At 42.2% G+C, this 19,937-nt stretch overlaps 1 protein-coding gene across 1 annotated transcript in view; it reads right to left on the reverse strand.

Annotated features, from left to right (window-relative positions):
- The window catches only part of vps16 (VPS16 core subunit of CORVET and HOPS complexes), a 43,517-nt gene extending 43,136 nt beyond the window's left edge, over positions 1–381 (reverse strand). The window contains exon 1 of the mRNA XM_041782354.1: positions 361–381. Coding sequence (XP_041638288.1) covers positions 361–381 — 21 coding nt within the window. The remainder of the gene's footprint in view (positions 1–360) is intronic.
- Positions 382–19,937: the final 19,556 nt, after the last annotated feature.

Raw genomic sequence — 19,937 nt, forward strand, 5'->3', positions numbered from 1 at the left:
ATAGTCAGAGGAGGAATGTTGTCAGAGTCAGAGGAGGAATGTTGTCAGAGTCAGAGGAGGAATGTTGTCAGAGTCAGAGGAGGAATGTTGTCAGAGTCAGAGGAGGAATGTTGTTATAGTCAGAGGAGGAATGTTGTCAGAGTCAGAGGAGGAATGTTGTTATAGTCAGAGGAGGAATGTTGTTAGAGTCAGAGGAGGGAATGTTGGTGTTTGATTCCTGCAGAAACGTCTAATTGACAGTAGAGGCTGTGAGTGCGTCTCATGGAGAGAAAGACTGGAACCTGAGCTCCAGACTGTGACCCTGCTGCAGGTCTGATGTGTGCGTCTGTGTGTGTTGATTCTATACTACTGTATTTTTACCTGCTGCAGTACGCCCGTCATGTCAGGCCCTCCTCCATGCAGGTAGGCCTGAAACGCCAAAATGGGAATGATTTCACATGAGAGATGACTTTATACGTCATGTAAATCACATGATGGTTTACATGTGTGACAGATGTTCATCTTTACAGACGTAGCTACATCATTCATGAACTACGGAGCTGAGAAGCTTCCAGCTGGTCTGTAAATCTGAGCACGCTCTTCTCATGGAGATGTTTCAGTCAAACATCTTCATCAAAAAGAGCTGGAGGTACAGAGAGAGAGAGACGTCTGTAGGCCGTCACTGTGGGGTTTCAAGCCAGTCACCAGTCAAAGATATATCACCATCTCGACATGTTCATATCAACAGTTCTGACCTCGAGTGGCACCTTTAGGAAATGTGGTTAGAATTGGTGAAGAGCAGCACCTGCACCAGTGGCCCAGTGGGAGCTTCCACCCACTTTACAAGTTTTACAGGGTGCCAACTATGGCTGCCTGCTGGGAAAAAGACATTCATAAAACGTTCCCTCCTTTAACGTCTTCAAAACACTCAGTCTTAAACATTCATAAAACATTCCCTCCTTTAACATCTTTAAAACACTCAGTCTTAAACATTCATAAAACGTTCCCTCCTTTAACATCTTTAAAACACTCAGCCCTTAAACATTCATAAAACGTTCCCTCCTTTAACATCTTTAAAACACTCAGTCTTAAACATTCATAAAACGTTCCCTCCTTTAACATCTTTAAAACACTCAGTCTTAAACATTCATAAAACATTCCCTCCTTTAACATCTTTAAAACACTCAGTCTTAAACATTCATAAAACGTTCCCTCCTTTAACATCTTTAAAACACTCAGTCTTAAACATTCATAAAACATTCCCTCCTTTAACATCTTTAAAACACTCAGTCTTAAACATTCATAAAACGTTCCCTCCTTTAACATCTTTAAAACACTCAGTCTTAAACATTCATAAAACGTTCCCTCCTTTAACATCTTTAAAACACTCAGTCTTAAACATTCATAAAACATTCCCTCCTTTAACATCTTTAAAACACTCAGTCTTAAACATTCATAAAACGTTCCCTCCTTTAACGTCTTTAAAACACTCAGTCCTTAAACATTCTTAAAACGTTCCCTCCTTTAACATCTTTAAAACACTCAGTCCTTAAACATTCATAAAACGTTCCCTCCTTTGTCTTTAAAACACTCAGTCTTAAACATTCATAAAACGTTCCCTCCTTTGTCTTTAAAACACTCAGTCTTAAACATTCATAAAACGTTCCCTCCTTTGTCTTTAAAACACTCAGTCTTAAACATTCATAAAACGTTCCCTCCTCTGCCTTACACTCCATCTGCTCAAGTCTTTAAAACATTCCATCTTTTATCTTTGATGACGTCATCCGCCCACCCATTGTTACACATACATACCAACAACCCTATTTCTTGCATCTCTGATTGGCCCATCATGGATTTGACTGACAGAGCGTTTGACCAATCACTTTCTAAGTTTTATTTTGAAAGGTTCTGTCCTTCCCAAACACCATCTGTGGTGAAAGCGTGGATCTCTGACATCTCTGTGGTAACTCATGACTAAATCAGTTGGACTTCTGCACATGTCTCCTGACCACTCAAATTTTTCATAAAAACAGGGACGATCCCAGCGTGAGTTTCCTCAGGAACAATCAGGACAAAAAGCCCTGGAGTTTGGAGTCGGTTTGTAGCTCCCTCTCACTGAGCATGTGCAGTGATACGAGTAATGATGGAGACAGAATCGGCTTGGAATCCAGCAGTGAATGCCACAGTGAGATAAATCTTGAGGGTTTTTCTCCAGCAGGCTGTTTGATAGAAAACTGGACCATAAAGACTCCAAACATGAACCATCAGAAGGTTTTTATTTCCATCAGTCTATTCCTGTCTCATTTTATCGGTTTTGTTTGGAGTCTGTTTGTGTTTACCACCCTTTTGTTTGTTTATTTGTTGTCTTTCTTTGCTCTTTCCCACCGTGTGGTTTCTGTTACCGCTCTGCTTCAGTCCAGTTCTGTAGCGGTGGCTCCATTTTAAAGGGGAATGACAAATATTTCAAATATGGACAGATGTTTGACTCTATGTCCAGGAAATAAAGACCCAAAAGAAAGAGCTGAAACGAGTGAACGCTCCCCTTTAAAAGAGTGAACATGCTTTAACAAAGCTTCAGTAAACCTTTCTGATGTTTCTGCTCTCCATGTGTGAATCCTGTCTTCACTAACTCCTCTTCTTTAAATATCACAGTCTGGATTTACAACGTCTACCAGAGACAAATGTAGAGCTAGAACACGCTCTTTACCTTCTGTGACATCTCTGTTTCTGTGTCTGCAGCTCTGAATCAGAATCAGACCTGATGGAGGAACTAAACTCAGAGAGATTAGGTAAGCTAAACTCAGAGTTTGATTAGAGAGTAACTAAACTCAGAGTTTGACTCTGTCAAACACCGACCACCATTCAGAGTTTACACCTTTAAGACTGGACTAAAAACGACCTGTTTCAGCCTACAATCCACCCAGGAGGGAGTTAGAGAGTAGCTAAACTCAGAGTTTGATACGAGAGAGTAGCTAAACTCAGAGTTTGATTAGAGAGTAGCTAAACTCAGAGTTTGATTAGAGAGTAGCTAAACTCAGAGTTTGATTAGAGAGTAGCTAAACTCAGAGTTTGATTAGAGAGTAGCTAAACTCAGAGTTTGATTACAGAGTAACTAAACTCAGAGTCTGATTAGAGAGTAACTAAACTCAGAGTCTGATTAGAGAGTAACTAAACTCAGAGTCTGATTAGAGAGTAACTAAACTCAGAGTTTGATTAGAGAGTAGCTAAACTCAGAGTTTGATTAGAGAGTAACTAAACTCAGAGTTTGATTAGAGAGTAACTAAACTCAGAGTTTGATTAGAGAGTAACTAAACTCAGAGTTTGATTAGAGAGTAACTAAACTCAGAGTTGATTTAAAGAGTAGCTAAACTCAGAGTTTGATTAGAGTGTAACTAAACTCAGAGTTTGATTAGAGAGTAACTAAACTCAGAGTTTGATTAGAGAGTAGCTAAACTCAGAGTTTGATTAGAGAGTAACTAAACTCAGAGTTTGATTAGAGAGTAACTAAAACCAGAGTTTGGTTCACAGAGTAACTAAACTCAGAGTTTGATTACAGAGTAACTAAACTCAGAGTTTGATTCACAGAGTAACTAAACTCAGAGTTTGATTCACAGAGTAACTAAACTCAGAGTTTGATTCACAGAGTAACTAAACTCAGAGTCTGATTACAGAGTAACTAAACTCAGAGTTTGAATCAGAGAGTAACAAAAAACAGAGTTGTTTGAGAGAGTAACTAAACTCAGAGTTTGATTAGAGAGTAACTAAACTCAGAGTTTGATTAGAGAGTAACTAAACTCAGAGTTTGATTAGAGAGTAACTAAACTCAGAGTTTGATTAGAGAGTAACTAAACTCAGAGTTTGATTAGAGAGTAACTAAACTCAGAGTTGATTTAAAGAGTAACTAAACTCAGAGTTTGATTCAGAGAGTAACTAAACTCAGAGTTTGATCACAGAGTTACTAAACTCAGAGTTTGATTAGAGAGTAACTAAACTCAGAGTTTGATCACAGAGTTACTAAACTCAGAGTCTGATTAGAGAGTATCTAAACTCAGAGTTTGATTATAGAGTAGCTAAACTCAGAGTCTGATTAGAGAGTAACTAAACTCAGAGTTTGATTAGAGAGTAGCTAAACTCAGAGTTTGATTAGAGAGTAGCTAAACTCAGAGTTTGATTAGAGAGTAGCTAAACTCAGAGTTTGATTAGAGAGTAGCTAAACTCAGAGTTTGATTAGAGAGTAGCTAAACTCAGAGTTTGATACGAGAGAGTAGCTAAACTCAGAGTTTGATTACAGAGTAACTAAACTCAGAGTTTGATTAGAGAGTAACTAAACTCAGAGTTGATTTAAAGAGTAGCTAAACTCAGAGTTTGATTAGAGTGTAACTAAACTCAGAGTTTGATTAGAGAGTAACTAAACTCAGAGTTTGATTACAAAGTAACTAAACTCAGAGTTTGATTAGAGAGTAACTAAACTCAGAGTCTGATTACAGAGTAACTAAACTCAGAGTTGATTTAAAGAGTAACTAAACTCAGAGTTTGATTCAGAGAGTAACTAAACTCAGAGTTTGATCACAGAGTTACTAAACTCAGAGTTTGATTAGAGAGTAACTAAACTCAGAGTCTGATTAGAGAGTAGCTAAACTCAGTTTGATTATAGAGTAGCTAAACTCAGAGTCTGATTAGAGAGTAGCTAAACTCAGAGTCTCATTAGAGAGTAACTAAACTAAGAGTCTGATTAGAGAGTAGCTAAACTCAGAGTTTGATTAGAGAGTAACTAAACTCAGAGTTTGATTAGAGATTAACTAAACTCAGAGTCTGATTACAGAGTAACTAAACTCAGAGTTTGATTAGAGAGTAACTAAACTCAGAGTTTGATTAGAGAGTAACTAAACTCAGAGTTTGATTAGAGAGTAACTAAACTCAGAGTTTGATTAGAGAGTAACTAAACTCAGAGTTTGATTAGAGAGTAACTAAACTCAGAGTTTGATTAGAGTGTAACTAAACTCAGAGTTTGATTAGAGAGTAACTAAACTCAGAGTTTGATTACAAAGTAACTAAACTCAGAGTTTGATTACAGAGTTACTAAACTCAGAGTTTGATTAGAGATTAACTAAACTCAGAGTCTGATTACAGAGTAACTAAACTCAGAGTTTGATTCAGAGAGTAACTAAACTCAGAGTTTGATTAGAGAGTAACTAAACTCAGAGTTTGATTCAGAGAGTAACTAAACTCAGAGTTTGATTAGAGAGTAACTAAACTCAGAGTTTGATTAGAGAGTAACTAAACTCAGAGTTTGATTAGAGTGTAACTAAACCCAGATTTTGTTTATAGAGTAACTAAACTCAGAGTCTGATTAGAGAGTAACTAAACTCAGAGTTTGATTAGAGAGTAGCTAAACTCAGAGTTTGATTAGAGAGTAACTAAACTCAGAGTTTGATTAGAGAGTAACTAAACTCAGAGTTTGATTAGAGAGTAACTAAACTCAGAGTTTGATTAGAGAGTAACTAAACTCAGAGTTTGATTAGAGAGTAACTAAACTCAGAGTTTGATTAGAGAGTAACTAAACTCAGAGTCTGATTACAGAGTAACTAAACTCAGAGTCTGATTAGAGAGTAACTAAACTCAGAGTCTGATTAGAGAGTAACTAAACTCAGGGTTTGATTAGAGAGTAACTAAACTCAGAGTCTGATTACAGAGTAACTAAACTCAGAGTCTGATTAGAGAGTATCTAAACTCAGAGTTTGATTAGAGAGTAGCTAAACTCAGAGTTTGATTAGAGAGTAACTAAACTCAGAGTTTGATTAGAGAGTAACTAAACTCAGAGTTTGATTAGAGAGTAACTAAACTCAGAGTTTGATTAGAGAGTAACTAAACTCAGAGTTGATTTAAAGAGTAACTAAACTCAGAGTTTGATTAGAGAGTAACTAAACTCAGAGTTTGATTAGAGAGTAACTAAACTCAGAGTTGATATAAAGAGTAACTAAACTCAGAGTTTGATTCAGAGAGTAACTAAACTCAGAGTTTGATTACAGAGTAACTAAACTCAGTTTGATTAGAGAGTAACTAAACTCAGAGTTTGATTAGAGAGTAACTAAACTCAGAGTTTGATTAGAGAGTAGCTAAACTCAGAGTTTGATTAGAGAGTAACTAAACTCAGAGTTTGATTAGAGAGTAACTAAACTCAGAGTCTGATTAGAGAGTAACTAAACTCAGAGTTTGATTAGAGAGTAGCTAAACTCAGAGTTTGATTAGAGAGTAGCTAAACAGAGTTTGATTAGAGAGTAACTAAACTCAGAGTTGATTTAAAGAGTAGCTAAACTCAGAGTTTGATGAGAGTGTAACTAAACTCAGAGTTTGATTACAAAGTAACTAAACTCAGTTTGATTACAGAGCAACTAAACTCAGAGTTTGATTCAGAGAGTAACTAAACTCAGAGTTTGATTAGAGAGTAACTAAACTCAGAGTTTGATTAGAGAGTAACTAAACTCAGAGTTTGATTCAGAGAGTAACTAAACTCAGAGTTTGGTTTACAGAGTAACTAAAACCAGAGTTTGATTTACAGAGTAACTAAACTCAGAGTTTGATTAGAGAGTAACTAAAACCAGAGTTTGGTTTACAGAGTAACTAAAACCAGAGTTTGGTTCACAGAGTAACTAAATCCAGATTTTGGTTCACAGAGTAACTAAATCCAGAGTTTGGTTCACAGAGTAACTAAATCCAGAGTTTGGTTCACAGAGTAACTACAGTCAGAGTTTGGTTCACAGAGTAACTAAATCCAGAGTTTGGTTCACAGAGTAACTACAGTCAGAGTTTGGTTCACAGAGTAACTAAATCCAGAGTTTGGTTCACAGAGTAACTACAGTCAGAGTTTGGTTGACAGAGTAACTAAAGCCAGAGTTTGGCTCACAGAATAACTAAATCCAGAGTTTGGTTCACAGAGTAACTAAATCCAGAGTTTGGTTCACAGAGTAACTACAGTCAGAGTTTGGTTGACAGAGTAACTAAAGCCAGAGTTTGGCTCACAGAGTAACTAAATCCAGAGTTTGGTTCACAGAGTAACTAAATCCAGAGTTTGGTTCACAGAGTAACTAAATCCAGAGTTTGGTTCACAGAGTAACTACAGTCAGAGTTTGGTTGACAGAGTAACTAAAGCCAGAGTTTGGCTCACAGAGTAACTAAATCCAGAGTTTGGTTTACAGAGTAACTAAAACCAGAGTTTGGTTCACAGAGTAACTAAATCCAGAGTTTGGTTCACAGAGTAACTACAGTCAGAGTTTGGTTCACAGAGTAACTAAATCCAGAGTTTGGCTCACAGAGTAACTAAATCCAGAGTTTGGTTCACAGAGTAACTAAATCCAGAGTTTGGTTCACAGAGTAACTACAGTCAGAGTTTGGTTCACAGAGTAACTAAATCCAGAGTTTGGTTCACAGAGTAACTAAATCCAGAGTTTGGTTCACAGAGTAACTAAAGCCAGAGTTTGGTTCACAGAGTAACTACACTCAGAGTTTGATTACAGAGTTACTAAACTCAGAGTTTGATTAGAGAGTAACTAAACTCAGAGTTTGATTAGAGATTAACTAAACTCAGAGTCTGATTACAGAGTAACTAAACTCAGAGTTTGATTATAGAGTAACTAAACTCAGAGTCTGATTAGAGAGTAACTAAACTCAGAGTTTGATTACAGAGTAACTAAACTCAGTTTGATTAGAGAGTAACTAAACTCAGAGTCTGATTAGAGAGTAACTAAACTCAGAGTTTGATTATAGAGTAGCTAAACTCAGAGTCTGATTAGAGAGTAGCTAAAGTCAGAGTTTGATTACAGAGTAACTAAACTCAGTTTGATTAGAGAGTAACTAAACTCAGAGTCTGATTAGAGAGTAACTAAACTCAGAGTCTGATTAGAGAGTAACTAAACTCAGAGTCTGATTAGAGAGTAGCTAAACTCAGAGTCTGATTAGAGAGTAGCTAAACTCAGAGTTTGATTAGAGAGTAACTAAACTCAGAGTTTGATTAGAGATTAACTAAACTCAGAGTCTGATTACAGAGTAACTAAACTCAGAGTTTGATTATAGAGTAACTAAACTCAGAGTTTGATTAGAGAGTAGCTAAACTCAGAGTCTGATTAGAGAGTAGCTAAACTCAGAGTTTGATTAGAGAGTAGCTAAACAGAGTTTGATTAGAGAGTAGCTAAACTCAGAGTTTGATTAGAGAGTAGCTAAACAGAGTTTGATTAGAGAGTAACTAAACTCAGAGTCTGATTACAGAGTAACTAAACTCAGAGTTTGATTACAGAGTAACTAAACTCAGAGTTTGATTAGAGAGTAACTAAACTCAGAGTTTGATTATAGAGAAGCTAAACTCAGAGTCTGATTAGAGAGTAACTAAACTCAGAGTCTGATTAGAGAGTAACTAAACTCGGAGTCTGATTAGAGAGTAGCTAAACTCAGAGTTTGATTAAAGAGTAACTAAACTCAGAGTTTGATTAGAGATTAACTAAACTCAGAGTCTGATTACAGAGTAACTAAACTCAGAGTTTGATTATAGAGTAACTAAACTCAGAGTTTGATTAGAGAGTAGCTAAACTCAGAGTTTGATTAGAGAGTAGCTAAACTCAGAGTTTGATTAGAGAGTAGCTAAACAGAGTCTGATTAAAGAGGAACTAAACTCAGAGTTTGATTAGAGAGTAGCTAAACTCAGAGTTTGATTAGAGAGTAACTAAACTCAGAGTCTGATTAGAGAGTAACTAAACTCAGCGTTTGATTAGAGAGTAACTAAACTCAGTGTCTGATTACAGAGTAACTAAACTCAGAGTCTGATTAGAGAGTAACTAAACTCAGAGTCTGATTAGAGAGTAACTAAACTCAGAGTCTGATTACAGAGTAACTAAACTCAGAGTTTGATTATAGAGTAACTAAACTCAGAGTTTGATTAGAGAGTAGCTAAACTCAGAGTTTGATTAGAGAGTAGCTAAACAGAGTTTGATTAAAGAGGAACTAAACTCAGAGTTTGATTAGAGAGTAGCTAAACTCAGAGTTTGATTAGAGAGTAACTAAACTCAGAGTCTGATTAGAGAGTAACTAAACTCAGCGTTTGATTAGAGAGTAACTAAACTCAGAGTCTGATTACAGAGTAACTAAACTCAGAGTCTGATTAGAGAGTAACTAAACTCAGAGTTTGATTACAGAGTAACTAAACTCAGAGTTTGATTAGAGAGTTACTAAACCCAGAGTTTGATTAGAGAGTAACTAAACTCAGAGTTTGATTACAGAGTAACTAAACTCAGTTTGATTAGAGAGTAACTAAACTCAGAGTTTGATTAGAGAGTAACTAAACTCAGAGTTTGGTTAGAGAGAAGCTAAACTCAGAGTTTGATTAGAGAGTAACTAAACTCAGAGTTTGATTAGAGAGTAACTAAACTCAGAGTTTGATTAGAGATTAACTAAACTCAGAGTCTGATTACAGAGTAACTAAACTCAGAGTTTGATTATAGAGTAACTAAACTCAGTTTGATTAGAGAGTAACTAAACTCAGAGTTTGATTAGAGAGTAACTAAACTCAGAGTTTGATTATAGAGTAGCTAAACTCAGAGTTTGATTACAGAGTAACTAAACTCGGAGTCTGATTAGAGAGTAGCTAAACTCAGAGTTTGATTAGAGAGTAACTAAACTCAGAGTTTGATTAGAGAGTAGCTAAACTCAGAGTTTGATTAGAGAGTAGCTAAACTCAGAGTTTGATTAGAGAGTAACTAAACTCAGAGTCTGATCAGAGAGTAACTAAACTCAGAGTTTGATTACAGAGTAACTAAACTCAGAGTTTGATTCAGAGAGTAACTAAACTCAGAGTTTGATTAGAGAGTAACTAAACTCAGAGTTTGGTTTACAGAGTAACTAAAACCAGAGTTTGATTTACAGAGTAACTAAACTCAGAGTTTGATTAGAGAGTAACTAAAACCAGAGTTTGGTTTACAGAGTAACTAAATCCAGAGTTTGGTTCACAGAGTAACTAAATCCAGATTTTGGTTCACAGAGTAACTAAATCCAGAGTTTGGTTCACAGAGTAACTAAATCCAGAGTTTGGTTCACAGAGTAACTTAATCCAGAGTTTGGTTCACAGAGTAACTACAGTCAGAGTTTGGTTCACAGAGTAACTAAATCCAGAGTTTGGTTCACAGAGTAACTAAATCCAGAGTTTGGTTCACAGAGTAACTAAATCCAGAGTTTGGTTCACAGAGTAACTACAGACAGAGTTTGGTTCACAGAGTAACTAAAGCCAGAGTTTGGCTCACAGAATAACTAAATCCAGAGTTTGGTTCACAGAGTAACTAAATCCAGAGTTTGGTTCACAGAGTAACTACAGTCAGAGTTTGGTTCACAGAGTAACTAAAGCCAGAGTTTGGCTCACAGAGTAACTAAATCCAGAGTTTGGTTTACAGAGTAACTAAAACCAGAGTTTGGTTCACAGAGTAACTAAATCCAGAGTTTGGTTCACAGAGTAACTAAATCCAGAGTTTGGTTCACAGAGTAACTACAGTCAGAGTTTGGTTGACAGAGTAACTAAAGCCAGAGTTTGGTTCACAGAGTAACTAAAGCCAGAGTTTGGCTCACAGAGTCACTAAATTCAGAGTTTGGTTCACAGAGTAACTAAATCCAGAGTTTGGCTCACAGAGTAACTAAATCCAGAGTTTGGTTCACAGAGTAACTACAGTCAGAGTTTGGTTCACAGAGTAACTAAATCCAGAGTTTGGTTCACAGAGTAACTAAATCCAGAGTTTGGCTCACAGAGTAACTAAATCCAGAGTTTGGTTCACAGAGTAACTAAATCCAGAGTTTGGTTCACAGAGTAACTACAGTCAGAGTTTGGTTGACAGAGTAACTAAAGCCAGAGTTTGGCTCATAGAGTAATTAAATCCAGAGTTTGGTTCACAGAGTAACTAAATCCAGAGTTTGGTTCACAGAGTAACTACAGTCAGAGTTTGGTTGACAGAGTAACTAAAGCCAGAGTTTGGCTCACAGAGTAACTAAATCCAGAGTTTGGTTCACAGAGTAACTAAATCCAGAGTTTGGTTCACAGAGTAACTACAGTCAGAGTTTGGTTGACAGAGTAACTAAAGCCAGAGTTTGGCTCACAGAGTAACTAAATCCAGAGTTTGGTTCACAGAGTAACTAAAGCCTGTTCCAGGATCGTGGTTATCCTCCACATATCTTCCAGAGATAACAGGAAGTGTCCCTGGTCTGATCTCAGTCCTGGTAGGCGTTCTGAGGTGTGGTCTGCCACTCTCAGGGTCATTTTTTAGCTTCTTGGAGTCCACATGGTCTTGACCTTGGTCTGTGTCCAGCTCAGCTCCAGTATGTGGACTCTCAGATCTACCTGTCTATGGCCGGTGAAAGGGTTCAGCTGTGGCGTGCGGCCCACTCTGAATCCACCTGAACGCCCCTTAATGGTGACCCTCAGGTCACCCTGAGTGACCCAGCACCACTCATCAGCCTGGAAGACCAGATCCAGGAGCTCTCCAATGATCCGCAATCATCTGATCCACAGCCTGTAAACATGGTTGATTGATTACTAACAGGAGGAATGGATCAGTGGGCGGGGACATTTACTGACATGTACATTCAGTGACCTTACCCCCATATCTGTCTGATGGGGGCGGGGCTATCAGGCGGTTCCCGTCACCAGCTAAGAATAGAGCTCTAAGCTTATTTACAGGCAGCAGTCTGGTCAATGGAGATGTAGACTGAGTCAGAGCAGGACGCTTTCAGGGTTAGTGAGATCACAGGTCGCCATTTCGACCAATCAGACGCCATCACAACCATTAAGACGCTATCTCCACTGATCAGACGGCATCACAACCATTAAGACGCCATCTGGACCAATCAGATACCATCACAACCATTAAGACGCCATCTGGACCAATCAGACGGCATCACAACCATTAAGATGCTATCTCGACCAATCAGACGCCATCACAACCATTAGGACGCCATCTGGACAAATCAGACGGCATCACAACCATTAAGACGCCATCTCGACCAATCAGATGCCATCACAACCATTAAGACGCCATCTGGACCAATCAGATGCCATCACAACCATTAAGACGCCATGACCAATAAGGAGCCAGCACTTGATGTGTAGTAGTGTGATTGTGCCAGCGTGAGGCTGAAGCTCATTTGGACTCTGTGTATATGTATGGAAACACAACCTCAACCCCAATGCCACAAAAGTTGGGACACCGTGTAAACAAAAACAATGATCATCAAACCTCTTAAACCCATATTTGATTCACGATGGAATATAAACAACAAATCAGACGTTAAACAGATGTTGACGGTCCAATCTAGCCTATGCTGATGTGCGCTCCAGTCTAGCCCATGCTGATCTGCGGTCCAGTCTAGCCCATGCTGTTGTGCGGTTCAGTCTAGCCCATGCTGTTGTACGGTCCAGTCTAGCCCACACTGTTGTGCGGTCCAGTCTAGCCCATGCTGTTGTGCAGTCCAGTCTAGCCCATGCTGATCTGCGGTCCAGTCTAGCCCATGCTGTTGTACGGTCCAGTCTAGCCCATGCTGTTGTGCAGTCCAGTCTAGCCCATGCTGATCTGCGGTCCAGTCTAGCCCATGCTGATCTGCGGTCCAGTCTAGCCCATGCTGATCTGCGGTCCAGTCCAGCCCATGCTGTTGTACGGTCTAGTCTAGCCCATGCTGATCTGCGGTCCAGTCTAGCCCATGCTGATCTGCGGTCCAGTCTAGCCCATGCTGATCTGCGGTCCAGTCTAGCCCATGCTGTTGTGCGGTTCAGTCTAGCCCATGCTGTTGTACGGTCCAGTCTAGCCCATGCTGATCTGCGGTCCAGTCTAGCCCATGCTGATCTGCGGTCCAGTCTAGCCCATGCTATTCTGCGGTCCAGTCTAGCCCACACTGTTGTGCGGTCCAGTCTAGCCCATGCTGTTGTGCAGTCCAGTCTAGCCCATGCTGATCTGCGGTCCAGTCTAGCCCATGCTGTTGTACGGTCCAGTCTAGCCCATGCTGATCTGCAGTCCAGTCTAGCCCATGCTGTTGTACGGTCCAGTCTAGCCCATGCTGTTGTGCGGTCCAATCTAGCCCATGCTGATCTGCGGTCCAGTCTAGCCCATGCTGTTGTACGGTCCAGTCTAGCCCATGCTGTTGTACGGTCCAGTCTAGCCCATGCTGTTGTATGGTCCAGTCTAGCCCATGCTGATCTGCGGTCCAGTCTAGCCCATGCTGATCTGCGGTCCAGTCTAGCCCATGCTGTTGTACGGTCCAGTCTAGCCCATGCTGTTGTACGGTCCAGTCTAGCCCATGCTGTTGTATGGTCCAGTCTAGCCCATGCTGATCTGCGGTCCAGTCTAGCCCATGCTGTTGTACGGTCCAGTCTAGCCCATGCTGTTGTGCGGTCCAATCTAGCCCATGCTGATCTGCGGTCCAGTCTAGCCCATGCTGTTGTACGGTCCAGTCTAGCCCATGCTGATCTGCGGTCCAGTCTAGCCCATGCTGTTGTACGGTCCAGTCTAGCCCATGATGTTGTGCGGTCCAATCTAGCCCATGCTGATCTGCGGTCCAGTCTAGCCCATGCTGTTGTACGGTCCAGTCTAGCCCATGCTGTTGTACGGTCTAGTCTAGCCCATGCTGTTGTACGGTCCAGTCTAGCCCATGCTGTTGTACGGTCTAGTCTAGCCCATGCTGATCTGTGGTCCAGTCTAGCCCATGCTGTTGTACGGTCCAGTCTAGCCCATGCTGTTGTACGGTCCAGTCTAGCCCATGCTGTTGTACGGTCCAGTCTAGCCCATGCTGATCTGCGGTCCAGTCTAGCCCATGCTGATCTGCGGTCCAGTCTAGCCCATGCTGATCTGCGGTCCAGTCTAGCCCATGCTGATCTGTGGTTCAGTCTATTCCAGTGTTGCTCGTTTTGATAAAGTGCTCAGTTCGATGTTTGTGTAGGATTATTCTCCCCCTCAGGATTACGTCCCATCATCCCACCCTTCAGTAGAGCTGTTATTCTGCCAGGCTGTGTGGGGTTAAGAGGCAGAGGTCACCGTCACAGCTCTCTCCGTGCTTGTCATGCTCGGCCGTAATCCTAAGTGGCTCTTAAATTCTCCCTAAGTGATCCTGACACCAGAAAAACAAAGGCAGGAACATCCACAAAGGCCTGCTAATGAACCCAAACTGCTCTCTGAGAGCAGAGACATGGCTGAGCTGTGGGAAATGAAACTCTACTGCCCAGTGAGGGTGGGGCTTATACGAGGATGGGGGGCTCTAGGATGGCTGCTAACAGGACGCTGCCTGCTCGCCAACGTGCTAATCTGCCCTGTCTGAGAGCTCTGAGGGTGATGAAACACACCAGATCTGATTTAGATACCAGCTAAAGAGCAGGAAATCGTTCTGATTCAAACTCTGACTCCGCCCCCTTTTCTACAAGACAGTAACTGTTATTGGTTAATGAGGGTTCAGACCTGGTTAATGGTTCTGATTCAAACTCTGACTCCGCCCCCTTTTCTACAAGACAGTAACTGTTATTGGTTAATGAGGGTTCAGACCTGGTTAATGGTTCTGATTCAGACTCTGACTCCGCCCCCTTTTCTACAAGACAGTAACTGTTATTGGTTAATGAGGGTTCAGACCTAGTTAATGGTTCTGATTCAGACTCTGACTCCGCCCCCTTTTCTACAAGACAGTAACTGTTATTGGTTAATGAGGGTTCAGACCTAGTTAATGGTTCTGATTCAAGAGAGGGTTATTAAACTCTGACATCCAACATCCATCCATCCAAAATCCATCCATTTTCATCCATCCCTCTATGCAGCCATCCATCCACTCTACCCAACATCCATCCATCCCTCCATCCATCCACCCATCGAACCACCCACCCAGTCAACAGACCAACCACCCACTGAACCAACCACCCACCTGACCAAGCACCCAGCCAACCACCCAACCGACAAACCAACCATCAACTGAACCACCCAACTACCTGACCAAGCAACCACCCAACCAATCAACCAACTACCCAACAACAAACCACCCATCCACCCATATATCCATCCAACAAGCCAACCAAGCAACCACCCACTGGATTAACCACTAACCAACCAACTACCTTACCAACCAACCACCCACCCAAACCACTCACTCACCTACAAATTTCTGAAAAATTCCTGCACTAAAAAACAAGTCAAAATTTTCGTATGTGAAACCATCCCTGTTGATAAAACTCTATTCTAAATTCTGAGTGTGAGGTTGTTTTCTGAGCTGGTTAGCATTTTGAGCTTTAACTCTTCATGTCTCTGTACTCAGATTTTAACTTTTGGTGCTTCTTCTTCTTCTCCAGAGGAGCTGATCCTGAACCTTCCTCCAGGCTTTGAGCTGACTGATTGGACTCCTCTTCTGACTTGGTCTGAACAACCAATCACATCTCCTCCTGATCAACGTTTGGACCTGACAGCAGAGCCTGCTGCGGCCGCTGGCTCCAACAATGAGGAAGACAAAGCTTTACCAGGTCCTGACGTGATCCAAGAAGCCACTCCTGAGGGGGAGGAGCCTCCGTCGGAGGTCGCTGTCAGAGAGCTTGTCACTGAAGCTTCTGTCGTTGTTCTTGTTGAACCGACGAGGTTCCCTGACTCTGAATCTGTCACAGCAGCAGTATCAGGACAACCTGTGTCTCCAAAACCTGCTGCTGAGGCACCATCGGAAGGCGGGACTGAGCTGTGGACGGTGGATGGAGCTGAAGAGGAACTACTCGCTGACATAGTGGATGTTCATAGAGAAGATGAAGGTGACGCTCCTGAACCAGCCGAAGGTCATCCTACAGAGGCAGAGGTAGTTGGACAGGATCAGACCAAGTCTGCTGAGGAGGACACAACCACCGTGGTTCTGATTGAAGACCCAGAACCAGAAGACGAAGGGAAGGAAGGACTGTTTGACGAACAGGAAGGTTATGTTGGCGTAGAAATCGAGGTTCATCCTGTCCCTGCATCTGAAGTCAGAAAGGACACAGTAGCAGAAGAAAAACCTGCTCTAACGTCTGAATTCGAGCCGTCGGTCGAGATTCTAGAAGAAAACAAAGAAGAAGACGTCTCTTTAGACCAACAAGAGGATGTTCCAGATGTTTCTGAAGATGTTAATGAAGCTGATGCAGGAATTTACTCTGAGGAGCTCTCAGTGAAGAGTGATGAGAGCCAGACGGCCAAGGACGAGATCGATGAACCAGCAGAGGAAGAACTAACAGGAGAGGACGATGTGGCTGTGTCTGAAGGAGGGATGGAGGAGACCACAGATCAGGATACAGCAGAAGAGGAAGGAGGTCCAGCTCTAGAAGAGATGATACTCATTGGTGAAGGGACGACAGGTGATGGGACCGAAGAACCGCGAGAGTCTGCAGAAGAGGAAGGAGTCGACGTTGACGAACAAGCAGAGGAGACAGTAGAAGAACCAGAGCCTGAGGGAGAAACTGCAAAAACAGAAGAAGAAGAACATCCTGTGGAGATAGAGCACACCGCTGAAGTCTTACCCAATGAGAGACCAGATCCTACTATACCATCAGAAGATCAAACTCAAGAGGTCGCTCCTGAATCTGAAGGTTTGAAACCAGAAGAACTCATCCCAGAGAGTCCTTCAGAGACAGGAGAAGAGGTCACCCCGCTCATCGTTGTCATTCCAGAAGACACCGAAGGTTTACTCCCTGAGATGGAGGAGGAACAGGAAACATCTGAACTACAGGTGACGTTGGAAGATCCAGAAGAAGCGAGCAGAAAGGATGAAACACCTGAACTACAAAGAGGGCTGGATGAACCAGCAGAGAGCGAAGAGGAGGAAAGACCTGGACCCCAGGTGGAGCTGGGGGAACCAAAAGAAGATGGCAGAGAGGTGGAAGCAGCTGCAGTACAGGTGACCCTGGAGGAACCTGGAGAAGAGAGTACAGAGGAGGAAACACCTGAAGTACAGGTGACCCTGGAAGAACCAGGAGAGGAGAGCACAGAGGAGGAAACACCTGAAGTACAGGTGACCCTGGAAGAACCAGGAGAGGAGAGTACAGAGGAGGAAACACCTGAAGTACAGGTGACCCTGGAAGAACCAGGAGAGGAGAGTACAGAGGAGGAAACACCTGAAGTACAGGTGACCCTGGAAGAACCAGGAGAGGAGAGCACAGATGAGGAAATACCTGAAGTACAGGTGGAGCTGGAGGAACCAGAACAGAGCAGAGAGGATGGAGCAGTACGTGATGCTGAGCTTCCACCAGGAGACGGTTCAGAGACAGAATCAAAGAGTGAAACAACAGAGGAACACGTGACTGGTGTCGATCAGGGTGGAGCTGAACCAGTCCAGGAGGTTACACCTGGAGGAGATGTGGACCAGAGCATCCACCCGGTCTCAGAGAGTGACTCTGACGATGGTGATGATTTTAACGACATCCTTACTGAGGCTCCTGCAGAGTCTGGTCATGAAATCACCCCAGAAACAGCGGCCGGTCTCATGGAGGAGCCAACCGCTGGCTCTGTGGAGCTGACCACCAAGAACATCGTAGAAGAAGACATCAGTAATCTCCCTGATCTGACAGTGAGGCCGTTCAAGCTGGACGAAGACTTACTGGGAAACAACGGCTTTGGTCTGGAGATGGACACGAACACGGCAGTAAGGAACTAAAGATGATTCTTTTAAGTCCTGATGTGATCAGTCTGACCCTTATAACCCTTAGGACTGTAAAATGACCCCAATGACCCATAACCTGCCATAATGACCCTGAAAATGACCATAACGACCCTTTAACCAACTCTAAAACAGACACTAATGAATCTAACGACCTAACAACCACTCTTACAACTCCTATATCACAAACAACCCCAATAATGACCCTAATGGTCCTCAAACCACCTGAACAACCCATACTCCTGTGACTCCTCTGAGTCCTTTAACTCCCTCACCTACCCTAACTCCTTTAACTATGCTATCATAACTCCTCAAACAAACCTTACTCCTTTAACTACCCTAACTCCTTTACCTATGCTATCATAACTCCTCAAACAAACCTTACTCCTTTAACTACCCTAACTCCTTTACCTATGCTATCATAACTCCTCCAACAAACCTTACTCTTTCAACTACCCTAACTCCTTTAACTATGCTATCATAACTCCTCCAACAAATCTTACTCTTTCAACTACCCTTTCTCCTTGAACTACCTTAACTCCTTTAACATCCTCACATAACTCCTTTAATTACCCTAACTCCTTTAACTACGCTTAATATCATAACTCCTTGACCTACCCTAACTACTTTAACTTTCTCACCTACCCTACTTTAAATATGCTAATTATCCTGACTCTTTGACCTACCCTCACCACCCTTTACTTCCTCATCTACCCTACCCCCCCCAACTACCCTAACTACCCTCAGTCCTCTAACTACTCTTCTTACCCTAACTCCTTTAACTTCCTCTCCTACCCTAACTCCTTTAACTCGACTTCTTATCCTAACTCCTTGACCTACCCTCACCACTCTTTACCTACCCTAACTACCCTCAGTCCTCTAACTACTCTTCTTACCCTAACCCCCTAACTCCCTCATCTACCCTAACTCCTTTAACTCCTCTTACTACCCTCAGTCCTCTAACTACCCTACTTATCCTAACTCCATTAACTTCCTCACCTATCCTTACTGCTTTAACTACCCTAACTCCTCTAACTACCCTCAGTCCTGTAACTACCCTCAGTCCTCTAACTACCCTTAGTCCTCTAACTACCCTCAGTCCTCTAACTACCCTACTCACCCTAACTCCTTTAACTCCTCTAACTACCCTCAGTCCTCTAACTACCCTCAGTCCTCTAACTACCCTCAGTCCTCTAACTACCCTCAGTCCTCTAACTACCCTACTTATCCTAACTCCATTAACTTCCTCACCTATCCTTACTGCTTTAACTACCCTAACTCCTCTAACTACCCTCAGTCCTCTAACTACCCTCAGTCCTCTAACTACCCTCAGTCCTCTAACTACCCTACTTATCCTAACTCCATTAACTTCCTCACCTATCCTTACTGCTTTAACTACCCTAACTCCTCTAACTACCCTCAGTCCTGTAACTACCCTCAGTCCTCTAACTACCCTTAGTCCTCTAACTACCCTCAGTCCTCTAACTACCCTACTCACCCTAACTCCTTTAACTCCTCTAACTACCCTCAGTCCTCTAACTACCCTCAGTCCTCTAACTACCCTCAGTCCTCTAACTACCCTCAGTCCTCTAACTACCCTACTTATCCTAACTCCATTAACTTCCTCACCTATCCTTACTGCTTTAACTACCCTAACTCCTCTAACTACCCTCAGTCCTGTAACTACCCTCAGTCCTCTAACTACCCTTAGTCCTCTAACTACCCTCAGTCCTCTAACTACCCTACTCACCCTAACTCCTTTAACTCCTCTAACTACCCTCAGTCCTCTAACTACCCTTAGTCCTCTAACTACCCTCAGTCCTCTAACTACCCTACTCACCCTAACTCCTTTAACTCCTCTAACTACCCTCAGTCCTCTAACTACCCTCAGTCCTGTAACTACCCTACTCACCCTAACTCCTTTAACTCCTCTAACTACCCTCAGTCCTCTAACTACCCTCAGTCCTCTAACTACCCTACTTATCCTAACTCCATTAACTTCCTCACCTATCCTTACTGCTTTAACTACCCTAACTCCTCTAACTACCCTCAGTCCTCTAACTACCCTACTCACCCTAACTCCTTTAACTCCTCTAACTACCCTCAGTCCTCTAACTACCCTCAGTCCTCTAACTACCCTCAGTCCTTGAACTACTCTAACATCCCTTACACCTCAAACTACCCTAACCACCCTGCCCACCATAATGACCCTTTATAACCTTAGCTACCTTAACCTGCTCCTGTTTCTTCCTGTAGATCGGAAATGAGATTGACAACACCATGCTGTGGCCCCCACGGCTCCT

Source organism: Cheilinus undulatus, linkage group 24 (assembly GCF_018320785.1).
Source record: "Cheilinus undulatus linkage group 24, ASM1832078v1, whole genome shotgun sequence".
Classification (NCBI taxonomy): Eukaryota; Metazoa; Chordata; class Actinopteri; order Labriformes; family Labridae; genus Cheilinus; species Cheilinus undulatus.